The sequence below is a fragment of the Aspergillus homomorphus genome (assembly GCF_003184865.1).
Source record: "Aspergillus homomorphus CBS 101889 unplaced genomic scaffold BO97scaffold_3, whole genome shotgun sequence".
NCBI classification, from domain to species: Eukaryota; Fungi; Ascomycota; class Eurotiomycetes; order Eurotiales; family Aspergillaceae; genus Aspergillus; species Aspergillus homomorphus.
This window is the reverse complement of record NW_020291889.1, coordinates 826,266-852,806: the sequence shown is the minus strand read 5'-3', so window position 1 is coordinate 852,806 and position 26,541 is coordinate 826,266. Positions and strand designations below refer to the sequence as shown.

At 50.7% G+C, this 26,541-nt stretch overlaps 10 protein-coding genes across 10 annotated transcripts; 6 read left to right on the top strand and 4 right to left on the bottom strand.

The window, feature by feature from the left end:
• Positions 1-189: 189 nt before the first annotated feature.
• On the top strand, positions 190-1,872 carry BO97DRAFT_361433 (dihydrofolate synthase). The gene has a single exon (XM_025692415.1). It carries the CDS (start codon positions 513-515, stop codon positions 1,746-1,748), a length of 1,236 nt encoding a protein of 411 aa, XP_025555642.1. The 5' UTR covers positions 190-512; the 3' UTR covers positions 1,749-1,872.
• Positions 1,873-2,557: 685 nt separating this feature from the next.
• Positions 2,558-7,087, top strand: BO97DRAFT_336153 (serine/threonine-protein kinase; the record flags this gene model as incomplete). The annotated part of the gene is made up of 10 exons (XM_025691453.1): positions 2,558-2,737; positions 2,798-2,932; positions 2,986-3,015; positions 3,080-3,144; positions 3,196-3,628; positions 3,700-4,491; positions 4,542-5,429; positions 5,484-5,691; positions 5,746-6,196; positions 6,250-7,087. 10 exons carry the CDS (start codon positions 2,558-2,560, stop codon positions 7,085-7,087), a joined length of 4,020 nt encoding a protein of 1,339 aa, XP_025555641.1.
• A 585-nt stretch (positions 7,088-7,672) lies between these two features.
• Positions 7,673-9,936, top strand: BO97DRAFT_402887 (ABC1 kinase family protein). Its single transcript, XM_025694609.1, has 4 exons — positions 7,673-8,214; positions 8,291-8,895; positions 8,948-9,520; positions 9,581-9,936. The coding sequence occupies exons 1-4, from the start codon at positions 7,787-7,789 to the stop codon at positions 9,826-9,828; spliced, it is 1,854 nt and encodes a 617-aa protein (XP_025555640.1). The 5' UTR covers positions 7,673-7,786; the 3' UTR covers positions 9,829-9,936.
• Positions 9,937-10,324: 388 nt separating this feature from the next.
• Positions 10,325-11,659, bottom strand: BO97DRAFT_361423 (putative iron-sulfur cofactor synthesis protein (Isu1)). The gene is made up of 2 exons (XM_025692414.1): positions 11,048-11,659; positions 10,325-10,950 (listed from the first exon to the last, which is right to left on the bottom strand). Exons 1-2 carry the CDS (start codon positions 11,499-11,501, stop codon positions 10,796-10,798), a joined length of 609 nt encoding a protein of 202 aa, XP_025555639.1. The 5' UTR covers positions 11,502-11,659; the 3' UTR covers positions 10,325-10,795.
• A 592-nt stretch (positions 11,660-12,251) lies between these two features.
• Positions 12,252-12,982, top strand: BO97DRAFT_402884 (uncharacterized protein). The gene is made up of 2 exons (XM_025694608.1): positions 12,252-12,321; positions 12,448-12,982. Exons 1-2 carry the CDS (start codon positions 12,289-12,291, stop codon positions 12,670-12,672), a joined length of 258 nt encoding a protein of 85 aa, XP_025555638.1. The 5' UTR covers positions 12,252-12,288; the 3' UTR covers positions 12,673-12,982.
• Positions 12,983-13,485: 503 nt separating this feature from the next.
• BO97DRAFT_361421 (putative mitochondrial carrier protein) lies at positions 13,486-15,583 on the bottom strand. Its single transcript, XM_025692413.1, has 3 exons — positions 15,526-15,583; positions 14,643-15,420; positions 13,486-14,588 (listed from the first exon to the last, which is right to left on the bottom strand). The coding sequence occupies exons 2-3, from the start codon at positions 15,100-15,102 to the stop codon at positions 13,810-13,812; spliced, it is 1,239 nt and encodes a 412-aa protein (XP_025555637.1). The 5' UTR covers positions 15,103-15,420; positions 15,526-15,583; the 3' UTR covers positions 13,486-13,809.
• A 335-nt stretch (positions 15,584-15,918) lies between these two features.
• BO97DRAFT_475262 (ubiquinol--cytochrome-c reductase subunit 7) lies at positions 15,919-16,726 on the top strand (the record flags this gene model as incomplete). Its single annotated transcript, XM_025700392.1, has 4 exons — positions 15,919-16,034; positions 16,224-16,332; positions 16,396-16,449; positions 16,637-16,726. 4 exons carry the CDS (start codon positions 15,919-15,921, stop codon positions 16,724-16,726), a joined length of 369 nt encoding a protein of 122 aa, XP_025555636.1.
• A 503-nt stretch (positions 16,727-17,229) lies between these two features.
• alkA (DNA-3-methyladenine glycosylase II) lies at positions 17,230-18,538 on the bottom strand (the record flags this gene model as incomplete). Its single annotated transcript, XM_025691455.1, has 3 exons — positions 17,230-17,293; positions 17,347-17,469; positions 17,529-18,538. 3 exons carry the CDS (start codon positions 18,536-18,538, stop codon positions 17,230-17,232), a joined length of 1,197 nt encoding a protein of 398 aa, XP_025555635.1.
• A 704-nt stretch (positions 18,539-19,242) lies between these two features.
• On the bottom strand, positions 19,243-20,027 carry BO97DRAFT_135432 (uncharacterized protein). The gene has a single exon (XM_025690070.1). It carries the CDS (start codon positions 19,855-19,857, stop codon positions 19,366-19,368), a length of 492 nt encoding a protein of 163 aa, XP_025555634.1. The 5' UTR covers positions 19,858-20,027; the 3' UTR covers positions 19,243-19,365.
• A 3,178-nt stretch (positions 20,028-23,205) lies between these two features.
• On the top strand, positions 23,206-25,148 carry ecm33 (GPI-anchored protein Ecm33). The gene is made up of 4 exons (XM_025694607.1): positions 23,206-23,247; positions 23,438-23,518; positions 23,582-24,422; positions 24,476-25,148. The coding sequence occupies exons 2-4, from the start codon at positions 23,458-23,460 to the stop codon at positions 24,774-24,776; spliced, it is 1,203 nt and encodes a 400-aa protein (XP_025555633.1). The 5' UTR covers positions 23,206-23,247; positions 23,438-23,457; the 3' UTR covers positions 24,777-25,148.
• The last annotated feature ends 1,393 nt before the right edge of the window (positions 25,149-26,541 follow it).

Sequence of the window (26,541 nt, the reverse complement as noted above, 5' to 3'; positions counted from 1 at the left end):
GCGCCATCGCCACACGCGTAGATCCCAGTACAGCGTCTAAATTGTGCTGCAATGGAGAGAGACAGACTATTATAGGCTTACCGCTGCCCGGAGATGTGCGATTGGGCAACAAACAGTAAACCACAGGCTCCAGTTTTTCAAGCCCATGACTGCACTCAGCTACCTGCTGGAGGATGATTTGTCTGACCATGGGAGTTGACTGCGACACTCAATATACAGAAACAGATGTTACCGAATAAGACGGACGTGACTGCCCACTGCACTATCACAGCATACCCATTAAGGCTTACATGGTGGGGTTCCACAAGAGTGGCCTTAAGGCATCAATCTCTTATCGGGCACTTTCCCGATTTCCGATTATCTTGCCGACCGGCGCGCTGACTTTCCCGTCGAAAGCACCGGACGGTTGCAAGTGACAGTTACTGTTCCTCCATGTACGCTGCCGCCGTCCTTGCTCGCTGATCATGAGCCTTGAAGCGTCCTCAGCCATTCATAATCGCATGTATTGAGGAATGATAGAGCTCGGCCTCAGTCGTATATCCCGTCTCCTCCAGCAGACTCCGCTGTCATGGAAGGCCATCCACATTGCTGGAACTAATGGCAAAGGCTCCATCAGTGCCTACCTGTCTCACCTGTTGTCTGCTGGAGGGGTGCGCTGTGGTCGCTTTACCTCCCCCCATTTGATCGACCGGTGGGATTGCATCACAATTGGCGAGGATGTTGTCCAGGAATCACTCTTCCGACAGATTGAAGCGAGAGTCAAACTTCGAGATCAGACCCTCGGCATCGGAGCTAGCGAATTTGAACTTCTGACTGCAACTGCCTTCGAAATCTTCAACCATGAACAAGTCGATGTTGGGGTAGTTGAGGTCGGTATGGGCGGTCGGTTAGACGCAACGAACATCTTGACTGATGTTTTGGTATCTGTCATTGCGAAAATCGGGCTCGATCATCAGTCGCTACTCGGAGATACCATCGAACAGATTACACGGGAGAAAGCAGGCATATTGAAACCTGGAGTTCCATGTGTGGTGGATGGCACCAACCCGCCTGAAGCGATCAAGACACTTGAGAATCGCATTAGGGAGCTAGGGATCAAGTCGAACTTTGTCCGCCCGGAAACTCAGTCACCATTACTTGGCCGCCTTTTCGCAACGCTCGACCTGCAGCCTCATCAACAAGCCAATATGACTTGCGCAGTGTCTGCACTTAAGCTAGCACTGGATGGGTTTCGCCCGGATATTAACGTCGATGCGCTCCTTCCCCAGTTGTCGAACGTGGTGTGGCCAGGACGCTTACAGAATATTTCACTGAGCCCTTTGGTGGCCCGCGAACGGCCCGTTCTCCTTGACGGTGCGCACAACGCTCAGTCTGCAGAGGTGCTTGGACAATATGTGGATCGCAAGCTGCGTACAGATGGTGAGAATGTCACTTGGGTTATCGCGGCTTCGAAAGGGAAAGATATACACTCCTTGTTTCACAACATCATTCGGGGTGGTGATAGAGTCGCAGTGACCGCATTCGGTCCTGTTGACGGGATGCCCTGGGTCAAAGCAGCTGATACTGAGGAAGTAGCTTCGTGTGCCCAGTCTATGTTAGGGACGGGTTGCGTGCAGACGTTTGGGAGCGATGTCTCTGCTGCCATTCAGTGGGCTTGTCAAGAAGCCAATGACGGACCATTAGCCATTGCTGGCAGTCTTTACCTTGCCTCTGATGTTTTGCGTCTTCTTCGCGAAGCACGGAATTAGCTGTGATTTATCACGTGTGGTGCAGTTTTGTGTTTACAAGATGCCCATTCCAGCATCTTACTAGCTTGCCCGGACCTTCCTGAGTCTGATACCTTAGTCATCAAATATTGCGTGTGCTGTAGCCAAGTATGAGCTGGTATCATAAGGATTAAAATCCCAAGATCGTGATGCCATGTAGGATTGCCTGAATGCTCATTTGATCAAAATGAGCACCAAACCCCGGTTCGGCTCTGATAAGATTGATCGGAGATAGAGCAGCGGCCGGGCGCTGCGTCATGGCCCAAGCCAGGTGGTGCTGTGGAGAAAGGGAAAGTTCAAAACACCCGCTGAGAGTCCCTGCGTTTGCCCCGGCAGGCACAACAGAAGGTGCTCGGGTTTTTCTGGTCTTGCTGTTGTTTTCCTAATTCCGATTTCTTTGATTAGTGTTATTGCTCAAGTTTCCCTTTGCTTCAAGAGCCCAGGCTCTAATGTTCATCGACGCGTTTGACAGACGCGGCTCGTTCGAGTACGATAACAAGTACTCTCCCAGTAAGTTCATTTTTTTCGTTGGTGAAAATCATGCCATATACTCTAGAAAATAGTGCTTGTCTTTATTTGAAATACTTTCCTGCAGCATCCCTTGATCTTTACTGACTGTCTCAATGCGAGTAGACACCAGATCGTGCTGACATGAATGATCCGATCGATTTTCTGGCACCGGCCTCCTTCGATCTAATTGTCGTTTAAGCAATCGAATCCATCCGAGACAGCACGCTTGGCAGTAGTGGACACAGGACAGCGACGAAACTAGATCCGAAAACCAATAGACAATGGTCTCTCGGTCATCCGAAGCGAGTGAGGGGCCACCTCCACCGTCCAAAACACCAGGCACTCCGGCCAGATCACGACTGACGAGATTGGGGTCCAGCCCGACCAAACGAGAAGATAAAGGGAAAGACGGCAGGATGATCAAGTCATCGGCCAAAGATGTTGCGGAGCTCAAGGATTTCGTATGACAACAGCCCTCTCGTTTTGCTAGGATACTGTGAGCTAACGATGTCATCACGAAGCAACTGGGCGACTGCTTGGGCAAGGGCGCATTTGGTTCAGTCTATAGAGCCCTCAACTGGAATACAGGAGAGACTGTTGCTGTCAAGCAAATCAAGTTGGCCGACTTACCGAAGAGCGAATTGCGGGTGATCATGGTAACGTAAAACGTCCCCACTACAAACCAGCGTCACTGACCCCATGTGCGCAGTTAGAAATAGATCTCTTGAAAAATTTGGATGTGAGATATGACGACTTCAAGGGCTTTGGTTTGAGTATGGGATAATACTGACTCACAATCGCAGCATCCCAACATTGTGAAATACCAAGGGTTTGTTAAATCTGCAGAGACCCTAAACATCATACTTGAGTAATTGATGCCTCCAAGCTCCCATGAAAATGACTCAGCTGATAAGTCTAGATACTGTGAAAATGGCTCTTTGCACTCCATTGCGAAGAATTTTGGTCGTTTCCCCGAGAACTTGGTTGGCCTATACATGTCGCAGGTTCTCCACGGCCTTTTGTACCTGCACGAGCAGGGTGTTATCCATAGAGATATCAAAGGTGCCAATATCCTTACTACAAAAGAGGGACTTGTCAAGCTTGCAGACTTTGGCGTAGCCAGTCGGACCACGGGACTCAGTGAATCCAGCGTTGTTGGCACACCATACTGGATGGCCCCCGAAGTGATTGAGCTCTCCGGTGCAACCACTTCGTCAGATATCTGGAGCCTTGGCTGTACTGTCATTGAACTTTTGGAAGGAAAGCCACCGTACTATAATCTCCAGCCCATGCCAGCCTTATTCCGCATTGTCAATGATGATCATCCACCTCTGCCACAAGGAGCCTCTCCGGTCGGTAGCATGTTTCTCGTTGCCGTGATGTTCTCATTTCACATTCCACCCAGCGCTAACCAAATTCACAGGCTGTCAAGGATTTCTTGATGCAGTGCTTTCAGAAAGATCCAAATCTTCGTGTCTCGGCCAGGAAGCTTCTTAAGCATCCTTGGATTGTCAATGCGCGCAGAACAGACTCAGTGGTACCCAAGAAATCTACCGAATATGAGGAAGCTGTCAAGAGCGTGCAAGAATGGAACGAAGCTCTTCGTTCTCCTGAGACAGGGACGTTGCGTAAGCCTTTCAGGTTCGAGACTCAAAGTTCTTCATCGTTCCGCCCAGATCTGGGCCCGTCTCGATATACACCAACCAAAGACACACTCCCGAGTCCGGTGTCAAAGCATGTCAACCGCTATCGGTCTCCCGATTCTACGGAGGAGGATAACTGGGATGACGACTTTGCGACAGCAATTTCCCCAAGCGCTTTACAGCTGCCTCATCTCCGACCGCAAGACAATTTTGGTGGCATGTTGTCGTCTGAAAAGCTGAAAGCCTTCGCGTCGCTTGATGGAACAGTGGTCAAGTCGGACGATGTGTTTTCGGATTTTGATGATTCATCGCTGAGCCAATTCGGTGAAGCAGATCCTTTACAGACTATTCGGCCTTTCCCTCTAAAGCAAACCGGGGTGGAGAACACAACCAATCAACCCAAGACTACCATAGCTGCCATTCATAACAATGTGCCTATTCTCAAAACCCCGGTGCCACCCCTGAAACCACAACGGCCGACATCCTTCTTCAAGGAGAACTCTGTTGAGGATTATTCTGATCTCATCAAAGGTAACGAGGATGTCTTGGATCACAAACTTAGCGCGTTTCAGGTAAGCGTCCACTGCTCAAATATATTTTCTGATTCCTAATTTGAGTTCAGGAAACCGACGAAGAAAGCGATACTCCAGTCTCGCCATCGAAGGAATTAGTGCGATACCAAGGATCGCCGGAGCATGAAGAGGACCATGAACCACAGCTAAGGAAACGGATATCCGTCAAACGTAACCGCTCCGACATAGAGATACAACGCTATGCAGAGAACGAACACGATGAAGATTTCTCTGATATATTGGGTGCAGATGAGGTTGCTCTCGACAAGCCAGAGAGCGATAACAGCTCAAACCAAAGCACCTTGAGACTCAATTCCAAGCTGTCTAACAATTCGTGGCTTGGAGATCAGGATGATGAAGATGATCCTTTTGCACAGCTTGAAGAAGGACTCGATGAAACGGACTTGGAGGCTAACATCGCGCGTGACAAGTATGCACGTCTCAGGAGCCAAGTTGAAGGGCTCGTGAGCTCCCTGAAAACATCACAGGACGAGGACGTACTGGGCGAGATTTCTGAACAGTTGTTGACTGTCTTTTGTGACCTACCCGAAACGAAGAGCATCATCATTAGTGCTCATGGAATGCTGCCGATTCTGGAGATTCTGGACATATGCCGCCGGCGTGACATTATCTTATGTCTGTTGCGCATTGTCAACGCCATAATCTTCAATGACTATGAGATTCAGGAAAACCTTTGCTTCGTGGGCGGTATACCTATCATCAATGAGTTTGCTGCCAAGAAATACCCGAGAGAGATTCGTCTCGAAGCGGCAGCTTTTGTGCAACAGATGTACCAAACCTCAACCCTTACACTGCAAATGTTTGTCAGTGCTGGTGGGCTAAATGTCCTAGTCGAGTTCTTGGAAGATGATTATGAGGATGAGCGCGACTTGGTTCTCATTGGAGTCAACGGAATCTGGAGTGTCTTCGAACTGCAGGTATGCCATGCCACCTTTCTCCCCTAAACCTGTCAGGCGAGGACTAACTCGAAGCAGGGCTCAACTCCCAAGAACGATTTCTGTAGGATCTTGTCGCGTAATTCTGTCTTGGATCCTTTGTCACTGGTTCTCAGTCGTGTGCTCGATGAGGAAGGCAAATTGGCCGAGATTGTCGAGGGTCGAATTGCAAACATATTTTTCATTTTCTCGCAGGCCGAGAACCATGTAAAGGAGATGGTTGCAGAGCGGACAGTGCTGCATAGTAAGAGACGTTAAGCAGCTCCATTATTCAGACATTTACTGACTCTTTGACTAGGAGTTCTTAAAGAGTTAAGACGAATGACTCCCGCCCACCAGATCACAATGCTAAAGTTTATCAAAAACTTGTCAATGCTATCGACAACGCTCGATGCGCTTCAGAACTCGAACGCAATAGATGTTCTCACAGACCTGTTGAGGTCCACCATCAAACGCCAACACTTCCGGGAAGTCTCCAATCAAATCCTCAACACCATTTACAATATGTGTCGCCTGAACAAGTCCCGACAAGAAGATGCAGCGTTGAATGGTATTGTACCTCTTCTTCAGAAGATCGTGAAGACCGAACGGCCCTTGAAAGAATTCGCTTTACCTATTCTTTGTGACATGGCGCATTCTGGAAAGGTCGGTCGCCGTGAGCTGTGGCGTAACAAGGGTCTCGCATTCTACATATCTCTACTGTCAGATCCTTACTGGCAAGTTACGGCTCTGGATGCGATTTTTAATTGGTAAGTGGTCTATTTCTATAACAGGCACAACGAATCTAACAATTTCTATGAAGGCTCCAAGAAGAAACCGCCAAGGTCGAGGAACACCTCCTTGATAACCGTTATGAACAGGTCTCCTTTACGGATTCTATTGTCAGGTGCTTAACTGTCTCCAAGGCAAACGCATTCGAGAATCTCCTAGAGCCTCTGCAGAAACTCCTTAGACTAAGCCCGCCGATAGCGTCGACTTTCGCGAGACCCGATATATTCACCAAGATTGGACAGAAGCTACACCACAACAAAGCTGCAGTACGGCTAAACCTACTGCGCATTATATCAAGTATCTGCGACTCCAGCGAAGAACAGGGTGGCCTTCTTGCCAGATATGGTCTCCTGGATGCGATCCGAGAACTTGAGCATGATCCAGCCATTTTGGTCAGAGACATGGCCGGCAAGCTGATACAGTCAAATGAGAAGAATGAACCGTATCACATAGAAAAGCGCAAGCCAGGTGTGAGACGGCGGAGTAATTCAACCACGCCACCGAGCCTTCTTGCCAATCAATCCGCTCCGGCCACACCACAAATGAACCGATTCAGTCAGTCGAAGGCTTACTTTGACGGGCGGGAAAGTCAGCGTCACCCGCGGAATGCTCTCGGCAGCTCAGCGTTGGCTCTGCGACCTGGAAGCCGAGACGGGCCAGGTACCAGCCTTTCAGCGGGGGTCAATCCCGCCCCTGGAGCTTCCAGAAACAGGCTGTCACGAGGCCTCGGTAACCGACTATCCCAAGTCGACTTCTTAGGGGAAGAGGATCCCAGACCTGCAAGCTCACTTTCGCGTCGCCGCTCGATTCTTCCGCAACGCCGACGTCCGACCCATACTGACGCGGATTGGGCGTCCAAAGGGCCTTGACCTACGACGATAGGGCTTATTCAAGTCGTTCCCGGTTATTTCGTTTGAGTATAGGATACTCGACGTCTCTCTGGCCCAATGGGATAGCATTGAGGAAGGGGTCCCGGTCGTATGGTTTCGAGTGTCCAGTGCCGATATACCTTTTTCTGGACCCTCGTCTCTGATCAGTGTGGCAGAAATGCATCAGATAGCTTGATTTGACGCAGCTGGGCCACCTAGATGGAATTAAGTAGGGCATTGCACGTTTACGGGGAGTACAGGAACCCCAGCTGGCTGCAATGGCCGATGTACTGTAAATAATCATTGGTGACATACATTGCGGTCATCTGCGGGGGAGAAGATGCACACTAAAGAAGAACGAATATGATGTATAAACAGAAAGTAAATTGGTTCCACCCCAGAAAAAACTAGTAGACGACTTCCGTAGAACCTCACTCCTCAGGGTGTGGCGATCTTTCGGCAGCGGGAGAGCGGCGATTCCGGCCAGGCAAAAAAGGTGCGGCGGACGAAAATGCGCCGCGGCGGTCACCACCGAGAAGACGCCTGCCTCCCTTCCTCCCTCTTCCTTCTCACTCTCCCCCTTTCGCCATATCCAATTCTCCTCTGGAGTCTGGCGCTGGCACGGATGAAATACACCGTTCAAGCCTACGTTTCTCTCGACTTGTGGTCGCTCTCTAGACGGCATTGTTCGTGTTCGGGATGAGGGCGGCGCTCCGCATCCCGCTGCGGGCTTCTTCCAATTTTGATCCCGCGGCGGTCATACGATCCAATCTTGCCCACCTGAACTCGCCCCTGACTCGCCCTTCGACTTCTCCTACTCCCTCTCGCTTGTTCTCCTCCTTCCCCTCTGCAACTACGCCATCCGCTGCAACCGAGCAACGCCGTCTCTGCGATCGAGTATCACCGCTGTTTCGTGCTCGGAACGCTTCCACCTCTGCTACTCCGATACAGAATGATGGGCGGCAATCTGGATCGGGAGGGTCGCGTAGCAGAATCATCAAGTATGGTGTGATCGGTGGAACAATTCTGATAGGGGCGGTCGTATTTTCGGATCAAGTCCAACACTACTACAGCGCAGCAGCGCGGACTGGACGAGTCGTTGGCGCACTCGCTGTCTGTATCAACGAGTGAGTATCACGAGTCTTCCTCGCTCGCATATATCCTTCAGCTAGGACAGTCTTGCTCATACACGATTGCAAACAGTTACCGCGTTACCCTCAAGCAAGAAGCCTCCATCCCAGAAGACCGTGACGAAGCGATACGGGCCTGTCACAAGCGCTGCGCGGAGCGTACTCTGCGTGTTCTCGAGAAGAATGGCTCGATCTTTATCAAGCTAGGTCAACATCTTAGTAGCATGGGCTATCTGCTACCTTTGGAGTGGACGACCACATTCATTCCGCTCCAAGACAAATGTCCTGTTTCGTCTCTCGAGTCAATCGAAGCGATGTTCGTGGCCGACACTGGCCGTCGTATTGATGAGCTCTTCTCGTCTTTCGATCCGCAGCCTATTGGCGCCGCTTCCCTCGCCCAGGTCCATGTAGCTACACTCAAGGAAACTGGCCAGAAAGTCGCGGTGAAGGTGCAACATCCAGCGTTGGCAGAGTGGGCGCCTTTGGATTTGGCATTGACTCGTTTCACTTTCTCAACGCTGAAACGTTTCTTCCCGGAATACGATCTGGAATGGCTGTCCAAGGAAATGGATCTGTCTTTGCCACAAGAATTAGATTTTCGGATGGAAGCAGAGAATGCCATGCGGGCTAGCGAGTACTTCAAGAAGCACTCGGATGCTCCGCTGGTTATCCCCGAAGGTAAGTCCTATCACGCGGCTTGAGTTGTTTGGCGCTCTAACCCTTTCCCCAGTGATGTGGGCTCAAAAACGCATTCTTGTTATGGAATTTTTATCCGGACGACGACCCGACGACCTCGAGTTCCTGGACTCCAATCACATTGACCGCGATGAAGTTTCCGCCGCATTGGCACATATCTTCAACGAGATGATCTTCGGCGACAACGCTCCCTTGCACTGCGATCCTCATGGCGGGAATATCGCTATCCGTCCGAACCCCAACCGTCGCCATCACAACTTCGATGTTGTACTCTACGACCATGGGCTCTACCGTGACATTCCCCAAGATCTTCGTCGCAATTATGCTAAGCTCTGGCTGGCCGTAATCGAGGCCGATGAGTCACGCATGCGCGAATCCGCTCGCAAGGTTGCTGGTATCACGGATGAGCAGTTCCCTCTCTTCGCCAGCGCCATCACTGGTCGTGACTATATGGTTCTCAAGAAGAAGGATATCACCTCCACGCGCACGTCGGAGGAAAGGGAAAGCATGTCTGGGGCTCTGGGAGAGGGCATGTTGCAACAACTTGTCGAGCTGCTGGGCCAAGTCCCTCGTATCATCCTTTTGATCCTAAAGACCAACGACCTGAGTAAGTCGTTATATCCCCTGCCGACTACGGTCTGGCAATTTTCTAACACAGCGATCACAGCCCGCAGTCTTGACGAAAACCTTCACACCCGCCAAGGACCCGTACGCACCTTCCTCATTCTTGCTCGATACGCCACCCGAACCGTCTTCGAGGAACAGTTGGAAGCCGTCCATGAATCAGGCGGCATCTTCCGCCCCGCGAACTTCTGGCGTTTCCTTTGCGCCTGGACCGGCTTCCTGCGCGTAGAGTTAAAGCTCTCTATCTACGAGACTCTTTTGTCGCTGAAGAGTCGCTTCGGATCGGCATAGAGCATCTTACCTTAATCCTCTGTACAGTCTTCTAAACCCCAGCTCAATTTTTTTTGCATCTCTCGCTTTGCACCGTGAGTCTTTCTGAGGTTCAGGGGGGGGGGGGGGAGTAATGTGCTTTTAGAGGGCTCTTTTCTACGAGTTGCACGGTTCGTGTGCATTTCTATGGCGTCACTATCGATCTCCTTTAGTCATGTGGCTTTGTGCACTCTGGTTTGTGATTTTTGGTTTGATAGACATTCTCTCTAAGAACCGCCTGATGTATATTTATTGGTATATATAGAAGATATGCGTAGACTTTCCCCTTTATCATGCAGAGCTATCCTCGGTATCCAGGCGCCATACAGATGTAGTATACCGTGGATTGGGTGGATGATGATGTCAGGCCTGCTACGTAAGATGTGGCAAATCAGATAAATCCGCTGCAATTATGGCTCGCTCGCCCGCCCGCCCCCAATTCTCTACTACTACTACTACTACGACGACTCCTCGAGTTGTTGAAAGATTGTGATTGGGTAAAATGTGCTATATAATGTATTCAATGAGTCAATCAATCACAACGGCCTGCCTTGTCTTGCCTTGTTTAGCTGGGAGTAGAAAGTTCGCGGCGAAAAGAAAAATGGAAAAGAATGCTGTACAGTAGTGAAGTAAAGAAACAGACAACTCCGTCCCAAATCCACAATGAGAATAGGAAAAAAACAAATGAGAACATTCTTATCCCATAGCTGTTGCTTTTCGTGGCTCTCTCACTCTTTTTCAATTAGAGAGAGAGACCCACTAGCTTGGCGAATAGAATAGACCTCATCATTTATTGCTCTGCCTCCACTCCAATGATTTCGAAAAACGATGCAAGAAAGAAGAAATTTCGTATCGTGGTATCGCCTTTCAAATTGAAATATCTTCTGTTTTTCATTTTGTGGAATTCTGTTCAAATTTTTTTTTTGGTCCTTTTTTTTCATTATTCTGTTTAAGCGACAGGGGCAGCCTTCTCGGGCTGAGCGTGAAGGTCCGGGATCGAAGCACCAGTGCCCGCCAGGTTGGTCTTCACGGCCTTGGGGTTCTTGGTGTAGTAGTCGGAGATGGCGGACTTGATGGCATCCTCGGCAAGCATGGAGCAGTGCACTAAATTTGGAAAATCAGCATACATTAGTCAGATGATCAGAGACTACAAAGCCACTAGATCGCGTGCTAATAGAAGGCAGAGGCGCAAAGAACATACACTTCACAGGGGGCAAGCACAGCTCCTTGGCGATGTCAGTGTTGCGGATCTTGGCGGCCTCGTCGAGAGTCATGCCGCGCACCAACTCGGTCAGGTAGCTGGAGCTGGCGATGGCACTACCGCAGCCGAAGGTCTTGAACTTGACGTCGCTGATCACGTTGGTGTCCTTGTCGACGCGGATCTGAAGCTTCATCACGTCACCACAGGCCGGGGCACCGACGAGACCCGTGCCGACGTCGACGCTCTTGGCCATCGATCCGACGTTGCGGGGGTTGGAGTAGTGGTCGAGGACCTTCTCGTGATATCCTCTGCGCTGCTGGGGCTGGAGCGGAGAGGAAGTGGGAGCCCGCAGGCTCGGGGTCTGGGTTTGCACGCCGGCGACGGCCGGGGCGATGATGCGAGGCGAGAGAACGCCCGCAGAGCGGGGAGCGACTGTGGCGAGGCGGCGGAACATTGTTTTGGTATGTGAAGAGGGTGTACTGAAACAAAGGGGTATCGTGCGATTAAGTGTCAGGAGATATAGTGGTGGTTGAAAGTATTGGTCGTGATGAGAATGCGAGTAAGGTAGGTTGGTAGATGGATAGTTGGACGGACAGGGTGTGATGAAAGATTGATAGTCGATTGATTAATGGAGAGAGGGAAACTCGACTAGTCCGTCTTATTCACCGGCGCTAAGCCGCTTTCGGAAGTCCCGTTTGCCTCCGCGGACCGGCCTCGGAGATAGTGAGTAAATGCCGTCTTCGGCATGACGTTACCCGTACAATGCAGCTAAACGATGGGTAATGCTTGAGCAGGAAGGCAATACGATATCTAGATTGGGTATACGCGAATTGTGATTTCTTTCCTTATCGCTGGCCATGACGGGACTGACACGAAGATTGCGAGGGGTTGCGGTGGAGGGTTCAACCAAAGTTCTTGCGGGAAGCAGGCTGCAAGTTGGAACTGTTCGTTCTAGTCTGGTTTTGGTATGGCGGACACTTCGGCCAACGGGAACGGGTTGCAGGCGGCATTCATTACCAAGCACTGATCGAGCCGCCTTCCATCTGATAAATTTTACCCATCCTGTTTGTTTGCTTTGCCAGCATATCTTCATGGGGTTACGGAGTACCTCGGATAAATCCTGGCTCCGGCTACTATTCCCCCGAAAGCCTACCCACACTAACAAGCGTAACCACTGACTGTTGGCTTGGAGCTCAGTGTCACACTCTTCTTGCCCTGTCCACACATAATCATTCTAAACCATGGCTGGAAAGACCTTGGGCCGATCATCGGGGGTAAGTTGATGGGAGCAGTCGTTCCCGTTTTGCTCCCTTCTAGCAACAATATTAGAGCTTCCCCCTCTGGATAAGAATGACTAATCCACCATTAAATCAACCTTATCTGACTGCGTCAAACTCCAGTCCCTCAATGCTCCCATAGCCGCCTTCACCATGGCGGTCATCCTCTGCTCTTACTGCATCAGCTCCATTCACACTGCCCGTCGCGAAGCACAGTCTTCCCCCCCCGTCACTAGCACCACCACCACCACCACTCGTCCCAAGCGAACGGACGTCCAACAAACTTGGGTTCAGCAGGCATTGGAAGAAAGCAGGGGCTCCGAGCGAGGGAAGCGGGATTCGAACTAAGTAGGGTGCTACATATGCAGCTTACTCGGATTGATGGGAGATACGGGCTACACAGCTGGCTGGTTGGCCTTTGTCTTTCTTGTAGATATATTGTGCAATTGTATTGTTGCTATTTGATGGGCATGGGGACACTACATGTGTTCAATCCCGCTACCCTCGGGGTAAGCAGAAATGGTGACAACTTGAAGACCAAGAGCAAGAAATCCAGAAGACTCAATTACCAGCAGTGGAGCCAAGCGAAGCCGACATCAGAAAGCAACATATCCATGAGTCAGAATTTTCAGTGTATGAATAGTCATATCCCGGGTTTTTGAAAGTTTGTGAAACACCGTGGATCTACCATTTGAAAAATGTTCATCATATCAATGGAGTTTGTGCTAGAAGATCGGAGATTCGATGGTCGTTGCGACTTGAACCATAAGAACCTAGGCGCATCTTGTGGCCTCTTGTTGCTGACTTCGGCCTACATCAAGGCCATTTCAACGGTAGGCAGAATAACATCAATGCCATGTTCAGAGCAAGCAAAGCATGCCTTACATGCTTGCACCGGCCTGTCAATCAGGCGCTGGCTCTCATCATGGTAATTTTGCTCAACTGGTAGTTGGGGCAGCGGTGGAAGATAGAATGTAAAAAGTGGGAAAGCTTTTAAGGCGATAGAGAAATATTTTAGTGCGATATATCACGTGATAGCCCTGCTTAGCAGGCTGTCCCCTGATTGGCTATTTGGTTAACGATAGGCACGGTTGTAGGAAGAACATGGAGTGGGGAGCATATTGTTGCACAGACGAAGATAACAGAAAAGAATAGCAACTTGGACTAGAAGGCAAGGAGGTATGACAGAATATATACAATTGCATCGATGACCTATCTGTTCATGAAAGACAAGACGCTCAGTACCACAAGAGAATAAACCACAAGGACATGAAATGATGGAAGCTTCCCATGTTAGGCCCCGTCACTCTACCCCGGCATCACTATTGATAAAAGGTCGAGCCATTGCCAATAGAGCGATGTGGAAAATGTATGCAGTTTGAACATGAGAAGCCGTAGTCTCTAAAATCATCATGAGGGTTGACAAGTGGTAAGCAACATTCACAATTGCGTGTCCTTGTAACCATGATTTAAACATCTAATAATTTATATTGCGTCGGAGGAATCACCGGCTCTGCCCGCCTGCACTTCCAGCTTCAGCTTTCCTTCATGTTGTATATGCGAGATGGATTTCCGAAGATATTCATAGGTAAGCATGGTAGTCATGGCAGCCGGGACAGCACGGAAAAGATTCGTGCCAATCCCGGAATAGAATGCGCGCCAGCCTTCTTCTCTGAGAATCGTCTGGCAGGTGCGGATGACGCCTGTGTATCGCGGCCGATTGGGCATGCCGTCCGATGAGGCCGCACCTGGAGGGCGACCTCGGTCCTGAGGATGGTCCAGTCCACCACGAAATGCAATTTCCTCTGGTGAAGAGGCCGGGGACGTGCGCTGTTGAGTCTGAAGTCTCGTCCGTAGCACTTCGTGCGGATACGTGACGGTGCTAGCGCAGACCTTGCTGAGAAACGTTGCGGCAGTAATCCCAAACCAGTGAGAGCTGCCGCTGTCGGGATGTTCTCCGATCCCATAACCGGTAAAAGCCATCTTCAAGTACTCGTAGAGCGGGAATTGAATAGCAACATGCGTCAAGCCTAAGAGTGCCGGTGTGAGTCCTGAGTAGAATGAGCGAATTCCTTCACTCCTGTACATCTTGCGAGCGGCGTCCCAAGTGCTTTTATACTGCCACGGAGCCCGATACCCTTCGCTACTAGATTTGAGGCTCTGAGACATGAGCCGCGTCTTTATGACCCATATCGGGTTCGTCGCGAGTGTAGAGCAGGCGCCAGCTGTTAGAGAGGCATACCCTCTTGAGAGCCACCAACTATCTATTTAGCCAAGTCAGCAACAGTTGCCTACAATCAAGAGCAGGGCTGGCTCACCGGTAGTCTCGTAAAAATACTCCCGAGACCGATCATAAACGGCCAAATAGACAGCCCACGTCGGAAGGTACCCCAGAAGCATGGGGCCCAGTCCCTGGTAAAGCCCTCGGATTCCATCTTCCCTCCAAATTACCCTTCCAGTGCCCAGCATACCCCGGTACAAAGCTTTCGTCTCAACAGCTTCACCGCGCCGTCGCGCAAACCCACCTTGGGCCTGTAATTTTGTCTTGATCACATCCAACGGACATGTCACAATACCAGAGGCTACACCCGCACTGGCTCCACAGAAGGGTGTAATCCAAACACCGGGTATGCGCGTCGAGAGCATCTCAAGGTGATCTAGGAAGGTTGGATCCTTCGGCATGGGAGGCGGTGTATGAGGCGCGGAGGGCGATGAAGGGCCCTGCTGCTCTTGAGAGCCGCTGGCGGCATCCGAAGAGCCATGTCCCTCGGTAAACATATTCGCAGCCAGCGCGTAAGCAGTTATTGATTCGTTTATATGTCACCGAGGGTTCCCGGATCCGAGCATATCGGTGCTCGCTCCGGAACCCAGTATGATCCTTTGTCAAATCGTGGTGGGATGCGGATAGCGGCGTCGGTCAGAGCACAGGCGACGAGAGAAGTTAGGTTCCAGATTTTGAGATCGTTAACGACACTCTTGTGATCTGAGGTTGATGGGCGACTACTATGCGTTGCGAGGTTACCCTGTCCGGGGCACAGACGGGGCGGGGTCTGGAAGATCGTCTCAACCCTCCTATCGGAGTCGAAGTTGCAGAACCTTTGAGCGAGAAAAAATAATCAGCGAGTGACGAACCTCATGCCTAGCGGTAGACGGAAATTCTAGGGCAATGAGCATAGAAGCCAGTGAGTCAGGTGGGCGCACCGAAGTTGAAAGAGACGGAAGAGCACGGAGTCGTGTGGGCAAGATGAATTGACTTGGGAAGGTCGCTTTAGCAGCATTGCTCCAAGTCAGGTGGAGTGAATCCACAATAGACCGGCACCAAGCGCCATTTTGGCCTGAGGCATGAGCCCTGCGACGGGGATGCTGGGGGGATAAATCACGTGAGATACATATGGGCAGAATCGGACAAGCGTTGATGCCTCAGGCATGTGTTCGGATGTTTTTGGGAAAGTTCACCCGCCGAACCTCCGTTTTGCACAATCTCCAACGTCGGGCCATCTCTTGCTAAGCTTGACTTGACATCTCGCACTCTTCCCCCCTCCGCACCACCTTGCCAATTGGACTCCAATATACCCGCTATTGGGATCTATCACAATGTCCGCCCCTTCCCTTACCAGCTTCATTGTCAAGCGCCCATGGCTCAAGCGCTGGATGACGCCGATCGCCGAGTGGTACACCGACGCCGCCGGCTACAGAAGACTCGGTCTCCGGTAGGTGCCTTCACCATCCAATTTGCCCAGACACGCATTCGATGCTATGGATATACAATTGCGAAGGAGCTCACATGGTACATCTCGACATCTTTCGAGAATCTTCGTCTATATTCGCGTCGATGCCTGGCTGGGATAAATCACACCCCCAGTATTCACATAAGGGCACCAAGAGCTGACCGGAACTAGCGCTGATGACCTGATCCCTGAGGAGAGCGACGTTGTGCAGACGGCTCTGAAGCGCCTTCCTCCCAAGGAGGCCTACGACCGCATTTTCCGTATCCGCAGAGCATTCCAGGTTTGTCCTTCTGGGAACAAGACATTACAAAGAAAGCAACAGGTTACTAAAGCTCGGAAACAGTGCTCCGTCTCCCACACCCTCCTTCCCGCTGCTGAGCAGACCAAGCCTCAAGAGGTGAGTCGAATTTGACCCCTTAACTTCGAGTATAGGCCGTTTGGTTCTCCGCAATGAGTCTCGGCCAATCCCGTGAGCCGGATTTGTCACCTGCATGGGACTTCGGAAATGATGCACGGACTGGCTATATCTCTCTTCTCCGATCGGTTTTAGGCCTTTTGAGTACAAGCACTAATGTTCGTTATAGGATGTTGAGTACCTGAGCCCCATCATCCGCGCGATCGAGCAGGAGAAGAAGGAGCGTGAAGACCTTGACAGCCTTGTCGTCCGCCGGTAAACGCTGCGGATTCGAGCCCTCTTGTTGTCGGAATTAGACTATCGTCGTCGGGAACCGTGGATGGTCGGGACAGAGATGAGAAGACATTTGTTCTTGTCCGGCTCAGCTGAGATAGTATCGCTAGCATCCGGCTAACGCTCAATCGAGCCTCTTGATATGTCGCTCAACCACGTGTACTGATATTGTACAAATCTATTTGTCTTTGTCTTTTGCTATCCGTCAATCCAGTATCCAGTTGTCATAGACGATAGCTGTTCCTGCAACGCTCAATGCATTGGGCACTGTTCCTCCGGATTACACTTCGGGTTACATCGGTCGACGGAGTTCACCCGACCAACCATGCACTGAGGATGTCGAGCCATTCTTATCATCTTAATATTCGAGATTTCATACTACATCTAGAAAATATTATGGTGTTAGCTATTTACAGCTCCTTGGTCATAACAATCGACTAGTAGAGTATGCAAGTCGAAGGCCTATATCATGTCTTTTCCTCCTTTTCGTTACGAACTCATCACGGCAATATTGACGTCTGTCACTCGCCACATGTACCACATGAAGAGGCTCCTAGGACGCGAGTAAGCTAGGAGGGAGGCGCATATGTCAATTCTCGCACATACCTGTATGGGGCGAATTTTGCGGCCAATTCTAGCATATCTTTTTCGGCCATATATTTGAACTTACCCCCGCCCTTCCCCTTCAATTTACTTACATCCTTGCCAATGAACACGGCGCATCCTCGCCTGCGAAAAGTCAGCGATAATGGTTCAAGGTGACACAGCTGGGAAGACGGATGACGCACTGCACACCCAGATCACCGGTAGAGAAGACGTCTATTCGCTTCAAGGCAAAGCAAGCGAACATCTCTACCGACCAGAGGCCCAATCCCCTCACGGCAGTCAGCTTCTGGACCAGCTCCTCATCCGTAGCGTTCAACAGCATCCGTGCGCTCAGCTCCCCGTCCGCGAACTTCTGCGACAGCCCCAGAATATACTCGGCCTTGCGCTGGGAGAGACCCGCGGTCCGCAGCGTCTCAATGTCCATCTTTATGATGTCTTGGGGCGTCGGAAACTTGTCCGCGTCGTCACCCTTCTCGTTCTCTTTATTGAACAATGCCACAAACTTATCGCGTATCGACTTGGCCGCGGCGCCGCTGACCTGTTGTCCGATGATACTCTGGACCAGGCTCCGGAACGGATCGATCTCCTCCGCCAGTCCCTCGGGTGTGAATAGCGGGCACGGATGCGCCTTGATGATCGGGTCCAGGCGGGGGTCCGTGGCGATCAGGTGGGCAACGGCATTCTCCAGCAGTGTGCCCGTCGTGGCTGTCGGCCGTGGTCGGCCGGTCCTGGTGGGCGATTCGTCCTCTGTTCCTGAGGGGTAGGCAACGAGCGAGGAGCCGTGGGGGGTAAGGAGAGTTGCGTTGGTTCGGTGCGGTTCGACCGGTCGATCGAGAGGAGGGGTGGTGCAACGAGGTCTGCTTAAGCTGTTATTATGAATGGGGCCGATATCCCAGATGTTAGCAGGCGCTGGCTGTTTCTCCAGCTCAGAAATCCTTGTGGTCGATGAAGTTGTAGTCTCGGCGGAAACGGGGTCTGGGGGAGTAATCTGCTCTGTAGCCACATTCTGAGCCTTGGTGCCCCTTGCGGGGGGTTTTCGTGCTTTCGAGACCTTGTTGCTGGGATGACCGGCTTTGCTGCTTCTGCTGCTGCTACTGCTGCTTCTCTTGGTTTGCGCGCTGGTGGTGGGTTGCAAAAATGGTCCTTTGTTATTGGGAAGTGCGCTCAGACGAGCGGAACGCCGTAACGCCATCATTCGGACTGATTCTAGTATATAATGATAAGTGTATGAATGTATGTATGTATGTATGTGAATGCGAATGTGATTGCAAATATACTCGACTGTGTCAGGCTCTACTTGGTTACTCTTGGCGGAGTGACGTCGCGAGGCACAGGCAGAAACAGACACCGATAAGCTCGGCGGTCAAGAGTATCTCATCGATACGATCTCATCATCCTTAGCTCCAACTCCTGATGAGACAGACTGCGGTTTCTTATTCTCCGCATTCTTCACTGCAGACCTATTGTTGGCTCGGATGTTTCAGGTCCTTGAACGCTGCGATTTCACCATATCTGCTTTCACCTCCGGCCGACCTGTCAGCTGCTAGTATACTATTCCGAAGGGCAGTGCAGAGGTGGGTTTCCACAGGCGACCTCTTCACACGGCTGCATTTCGAAGCACTTCGCAAGTATGATAAGTGGTTCAATTTGGTCATGCCACTGGGAAAGCCTTCCAGTTGCCAATCGTCATTCGCATATGAACTTCTGTATGTGCAGAGCAAGTCCCAGCCCACATCACCGCTTTTGCCTCCCTTCATGAGTGCTTGTGTTTAGTGCCCCTTATCAAGATGCCTACCCCCTTTACAGTCGCGAACAGTCTCGAACGTGATGAACAGTCCTCATCTTATTTACTCCAAGAGGGGAGATTTAGGAGCATTGACATTTAATCTTAGATTACCGGTCTCCGTAGATGAACAGTGGACCACACAAATTGTATGATCAACTCCATGGAGCCCTTCTGCGGACGGAGGACTAGGGGTTCCCCGAATCTGTTGCGATTCGCGGAAAAGACCCGATTGGCTATGTCTCAAGCATTTGTGTTCGGCATTGGGTGCTGTTTGCAAAGACTTTTCCTGGATGATTCTTTGGCGTCCATTCACGGGGAGGCGAAGGCAAGACCGATGGATGGCGCATCTTTGTCCAGTGGATACTCGCGCGGATCGCCTCCCAAGGGCAAAATTGTATATACCCGGCCAATAAAAAGGTCCATCGACAGATTTTATACCATTGGTAAGCACTACGGTCAATACCGATAGCGTGGGCTTGCGTCATCGACTGATCGGACCATGGTCGTAGTCTTGCTGCGTATCCACACGAAAGGATGAAGAAGAAAAGAAGAAAAGAAAAAAGAAATAGAGTGGGCCATTTTCGGCCTTGTACGACTCTGGGAAGGTCAACTGATTCTTGCTGGGCGGAATGATGGGGTGCATCTAGAAAGCTGCTTTCATGTCTGCTGACGGTAAATGTGTCCGTGTGGCAGAACAGGGGGCAATCTGCATAGCTCGTTACCATACCATAGTTCTCCTATGTAAAGTATGTTAGGGGCCAGAACAGCCGGGCTGCTCGCGATTTGCCTTGAGCGAAGGGAGGCCTCCGTGGCCAGGACCCGTAATGGGGCCCGAAGTCTATTCAGTAAATAGCTAGAACACCCGAAAGAGACTGGTGGGCTGCTGGTTTTTTATGAACAAGAAATGAGAGGGAAAGCTTCGTGCCTTGAGTGAGGAGAATTCTGGACACTGGAGGTTGTGTTGTACGTCCCGCTTAGGAGGGAGACATGGAGTATGAGTGGATGGTCCGGTCGGCATTATGTTGTGGTGAGATATCTGTCATGGACGAGGCAGATATGTTACTATGGCAATAGGCTCCAGACTCGATTTCGTCAACCAAGTCATACATAAGGAGGCTCTCCATCGTGTTGCGAAGCAACAGCAAGAAGATTGGGAAATGCGCGCGTGTATCGACATGGATGAAACAAGACTGCGCATATATGCATCGCGCCAGTCACGATATTGGTATAATAAATCAGCAGCTATGTCTCTCGCTCGCGGCCTTTTGTTGTTTTTAGTGACAAGGGTGATCACCAGTATTCTAGACGGAGCTCCTTCTTATCAAATATTAGGAGGTACTACGTCCGAGGTTGTTGGCTGGGGGCCAGCCACCCGCGCCGTAGTGGCGTTAGGACGAACGTGCTCGCTGCACTTGGTAACATTATCTTCCTTTATGCGTGTTGATTACGGCGGGGGCCCCATGCAGGGCAATGCACAACTCTCCATAGAGAACATTGCATGGTCAAGATGCAAACAGGTGGTATCTCTCATTGAGCACACAGTCAGACTAGCTGGCTTGTAAGGCAAGCACATCTACATCAGTCGTGAGGCCAACAGAACTTATATCATTGTTCCGCTTTGGATCGCAAGGGCGCATTGCGCCACTTTAAGAAGAAGAAGGGTTATCGCCGCGTCGAGTCTGATTATTGCGACGGATAAGTTGTGGAGTTTTGATGGGTCTGATAATAGCTGAAGAACTCTAAACCGATCAAGGAGGAGGAACAAGCAATAGCGGAAGCGACCATGACGATCAAATTTCCAGGGATTTTTTTAGATGGGATTCCCAAGTTCCCTCCTCCTCGCAGGTCTACCAACGTCTGTGATGATTGCTTGGATGTTACATGAATAACGAATCCCTTACAGAGCAGGTAGTTGTGCGATTGAATGTCGCCGTATAGTCCACGACGATGATGCAAGTGTCGCTTGATCTCATTGACAGCACACGCAGATAGAGTCATTTCATGGTTGTTTCAGGTCATTGCCACTGGTCAGAGGCGATGGGCCTATGTCAAGCTACTTCTTACCTTAGCAGCACTTGGGCAGTTTCTCATCCTATCCATCGGAGGGCTTATCCAACCGGACAATGCACCTACTGGGTACTGTATGTAAGTTACTCTCTAGTGGTATTACCGAATATGCTCATAAATCCAGGCTTTGCCCAGGCGATGTGGGTCTCACTAGCGGTGATATGGAAATTACAGTGGTGTTACGTATGAATGAAAGCAGCACGTGATATTTTCGCCCTTGAGACAGTCTGTCTCGCCACTTTATTATTAGGTTTCCTCGCGAGGACATCTGTTTACCCGCCAAGTTGGTATCCACCCGTACCTGAAGCCAAGATACAAATTGAGTTTGCAGGCAAAGAAGAAAAGCAATGGATGAATGATGAAATTTCTCGAACGTGGTGGGCGTCAGCTTCAAGTTCACTCCAATAGGCGAATACTATTCTTACTGACATGATCAAGATGAGGCACAATGTGGCTGACACCCGAGTTGGAGACAATGTGATTCCCCGACCTGCTAAGCACATACCAACATACGGCAGGCGAGGACCAGAGAGTTGCGTCGGTCTTCCGTAGTCTGCAGTGGCGGGGCTCCCTCGATTCCAATAAATTCAGATCGACCACTACGCGACAACCCGGCTCAATAATACCTTTAGCCTTTACCGTACATTCTTGGAAACGTGCCATCAGGTCCGGCAGTCCTGGACTCTCAATAATCGACAATGTTGGCTAATGATAGAATCTTGATTGACGTTTGTGTGAAGAAGGGGGGGGGGAGAGACGGGTGTCAAATACATATTGGGTGGAATAGATAGGTCCTTCGGGAGCTCCCTAACAATATAGAATCGAGGTCTGGCCCCTCCTAGCGGCGAGATGCTAATTTTGTACCGACTTGCCTTGCCTGTGCTGGTGCACCATCGTCATTTTACCTCGCTCCAGCCCAAATTTCCGCGATGCATCCAAGCCGCATTCCATTGAGGGGCCCTCATTTCACTGTCTTTCATTTCATCGTATGGGTCGCATTAGCCATGACAAGAAAAGAATTTACCCGTCGCGCGCAGTGTGAATTTCAACATGGGCACACAGTACATACGGATGCACTTGTAGATAGATTGGGGATGCGTGACGTCGAGTTCGATGACTGTGTTCCCAGTCCAGCGCCAGCGCCACCCGTGTATAGACTATAGATAGGGCAGCGAAGATGATAATGGGTGATTGGATGAACTTGTGAACCACCACTCATGTAAACACAACAGACTTAACAAAGGGCTTGGAAGCATGGAAACCAGCAGAGACAGTTTGGTATGATGGGGTGGGAAAGGGGCCTGCTGAGCGAATCAGAAACTGTCGTCAGGCATGATCATTGGTGAAGTGTTACAGGATGGAGCAGCCTAAGCAGTCCTAGGATGGACTTGTTTCCGGTCAGAAATTTAGAAGAACAGGATTCCTGCGGTTTGATCATGCTGGTGGCCGGTTTATTCTTTCCCGCCCTCCCGGTACTTTCGTTACCATGGACACTTCATCACTACTGACTCCACCCCTCATCGGTTGCTCCCCTTCGAAGAGCACTGATTAGCCCAGCGGAGCCCAATCCGTTCAGGTACTATCTGTAACTTACCGAAATTACTGGTTTGTCCCTGTTTATACATCGATCCGGTAACGTCGCAAGGAGAATCTTCCCCCCCCCCGGTCTCAGGTCCACCTACTAACCTCGGGGCCACGACTCCTTTCTCGTCCTCCCTGAAAGTCTTCCTTCCCACTTTCTTGGTGGTTTTTCTTTCTTGTTATCCAGTCTTTCTTTCTCTCTCACTCGCTCGCTTCTTCTTCTTCCTTTCTTTCTTCCCTTCTCTCTTCCGTGTCAGAAAGTGCCTGCCTAATCCGCGCACCATAACAAACCACTTCTACCTTCCGTTGAGGGCAATCGCAAGAAAAAGGCTTCTCCTTCGTTGAAGCTCCTCTCCTCCATTCTTTTATTTATTGTTTCGCTTCCACCCCCTTTCAGCTTTTACGCTTGACTTGACTACAAAGGGCCACGCCTTGCCCAGACTTCAAAATCCACTCTACAGTCATTGGTAGGTTAAATGTTTGTTTGCGTTGTCCCACTGTCTACCTGCACCTCTCAAATAGCTCTGATTCTCTCCGCATTGGCGTGAGTGAGTCCGATCATACTGCATGTCAGAATCTTGCAGCCGGTCTAGGAAGCGAGACTTGTGCTTTATGCCATCGTGACATTTTCAAGACTAACTGTTTGGGATTTGACAGTCTAGAATCACCTCGAAACAATGGCTATCATCAAGTACGCTATTCCCGCTCTCGCTGCGGCCCAGGTCGCCATCGCTGCCAGTGAGTGAATCGCCTTTCTGTTCGCAGAGGTCACTGTCGGCTGTGTACTGACATCGGAGCCAGGCTGTGGTAGCAAGGGCGACAGCATCAACATTGCCAGCCAGAGCGATGCCGATAGCTACGCCACTTGCACGAAGCTCACCGGTGACGTCGTGATCAGCGAACACTTCTCTGGTGACCTGAGCCTCAACGGCGTCTACGAGATCACTGGTGGATTGTCGAGCGATGGCGCCACCAACCTTACCTCGCTCACGTCTCCTAGCTTGGGCACCATTGGCGAGACCTTCAAGCTGAACGGGCTGACCACTCTGACCACCCTCAGCTTGACCAACCTGACCAGCGTTGGAGGCATCTCCTGGACTGCCCTGCCCGAGCTTCAGTCTCTCGACTTCGCCAAGGGTGTCTCGGAGGCTGGTTCCGTCGAGATCACCAACACTGGTCTCACCAGCTTGGACGGTATCTCCCTGAAGAGTGTCGGCAGCTTCGACATCACCGAGAACACCAACCTCAAGACCGTCAACGTCAACGACCTGACCAACGCCACCGGCCTTATCAACTTCGCTGGTAACTTGGACTCCCTCGAGATTATCCTTCCCAACCTTGCCGGTGGTACCAACATGACCTTCCGCAACGTCAGCGCTGTCTCCATTCCCTCTCTCAAGGAGCTGAGCGGACAGCTTGGTTTCTGGGGCAACTCTTTCACCAACTTCAGCGCCGCCAACCTGACCAGCACTGGTGACCTCGTCTTCGATGGCAACAGCGACCTTGCCAACATCAGCATGCCCGTCCTCAAGACCGTCAACGGTGGTTTCCAGATTGCTCGTAACGACAAGCTCAAGGAGATTTCTTTCCCCGATCTTGAGACCGTTACTGGTGCCATTGACTTCAGCGGTGAATTCAACTCGTAAGTGACTTTGGCTCCCCGGAATGATGCGATGTGACTGACCTTGCCCGCAGTGTTAAGCTTCCTGCTCTTGAGGAGGTCAAGGGTGGTTTCAACGTGCAGAGCACCGGTAACCTGACCTGCGACACTTTCCAGAAGATGCACAGCAGCAACGTCATCCGCGGTACCTACAAGTGCACCCAGACCGCCAACCCTACCACCAAGGACGGATCTTCTGGCACCACCACTTCCACCGGCAGCAGCGGCTCCTCCTCTTCCACTTCCAGCGACAGCGCCTCTGTCATGAACATCGCCAACGTTCCCGCCATGGGAGTTGCTGCCATCTTCGGTGCCTTCGTCCAGTACCTTTTGTAAAGGACGCTCGAGAGCAATTATTTGTGTGTACCGCTTTTGTTAAACCCCTATGATGGTTGTTGTGTGTAAAGTTGCCTAAGAAGCAATTGGTCGTTAATCCCAGTACTCTGCTGTTCTTATGATAATAATTTGAATATTGGGTTGAGCAACATTTGTGCAGCAGTGCTTGCCTTTGAAGAGATGATCGTTTATCCTTGTTTTCTATCCTGCTTCAATAGCGAGACGAGGCTACGGGTTAGTGGACGGTCCCCGGTTTGGCGCCTGTGAGCGGTCTCGACGTGTGTTATAGACGTTCCTTTGCTGTTTGCTCTGCCCCGTTGCACGATAGTACGTTACTTCTGTATTCCATTAATTCATCGTCCATATTTCATCGTATCGAGCCTTCTCCGGGTTTCAGTAGCTTTGACTCTTAAAGAACTCGGGCTGAAAGCAGGCCCGTCTCCAGCCTCGTGCATTTCAGAAGACCGTGGTGTCAAACTCAAATCCGCTGGAGCACTCGAGCTTGCATTTGGTTGCATTTGTAGCCCCCTAGGTCTCCCGGTCTCGGTGGTCTAGCTACTCCGCTTTGCTTCTTATTGCCCGTATCGAGGTGGGTCGAATGCATGTAAATGAGCCAAGGTCGTAGGCGTGTCTAGTTTCTCTGGTGACCCTTTTGACCCATAGATGATCACGATAGGTGTCTGATACATACCAACTTTCCCTTTCCGCTGCCCTTCTAGGCATACACCATCTGAGAGATCGTGCCAGTGGATCTCCTCTCGGGAGGAAGTATGTGTTGTTCTCCGGTGACGCACGGCTTCGCAGCCGGTGGGTCGAACTTTGCCTGTTCAGGTGTTTGCAATGCATGGAGATCGAAAAAAAAGAGAGCGCTCCATCTATCCTTCCGCCCGTCTTCCCATGAGGCATGAGTCTTCGCCGGCCCGTGATGGCTACCGGTGTATCTCGAATATGTGCATGCAGATGTATCCATAGCACTTGTTTGGTTCGAAGATGTGTCCGATAATGCATGCATGGGTGAATGGGTGCATGGATGACTCTGCTAGAGGAATTGCTGTGATGCAACTGATCTACAGGTATTGAGCTGAGCTTCTTATTTGTTTATTTACTCTACTTTGAAGCCTCTACTTTGCTTTCTCTTTCTATTTCGAAGATAAGACGTCAGCCCAGATGATAAGCAACGGATAGAGAAATGTGGTGTAGCTGGCCTGACTATATTTCTAGCCGTGTTGCAAGCACAAAGCGACACGAGGAGTTCATCCCCCATCCCCCATCCCCCAACCTCTCTTTCGGAATGAAAGCATAACCCCCACACACTTCTTTCGTTCCTTGTCTTCGTGGTAGTACTTCTGCACCGAAAGATTTGCAAGGCTCGGATTCATACTCCAGCCAGTCATACATGTTCCTTGTGGGGCTCAATTGGTGTAAGCTGGCGCGATAGGACGTCCGGCTATTAAGCTATTTTGTACTCTTGCATCGCTCCGGAGAAAGTCCACAGGTCTCACTTTCCCTTAAGTATGCCTGTGGCTTGTCTTAGGGTGGAGAAGGCTGCAAGCACGGTTCTGATACATCGCGTAGTCTCCATTTCACGGCGTAAAAGGGTGGTGCCCACTGTCGGGGATTTCTCCTCATACTGGATGTTTTGATTGAGCTTCTTTTGGTCTCTTCCTGAGGCGGTCACAGTCAGTAAATCGCGCTAGCGAGTCAAGTTTGCAACTGCATCCTCGGTGTGCTAATGATGCCTATGGCTGGCCACGGGAGTTAGATC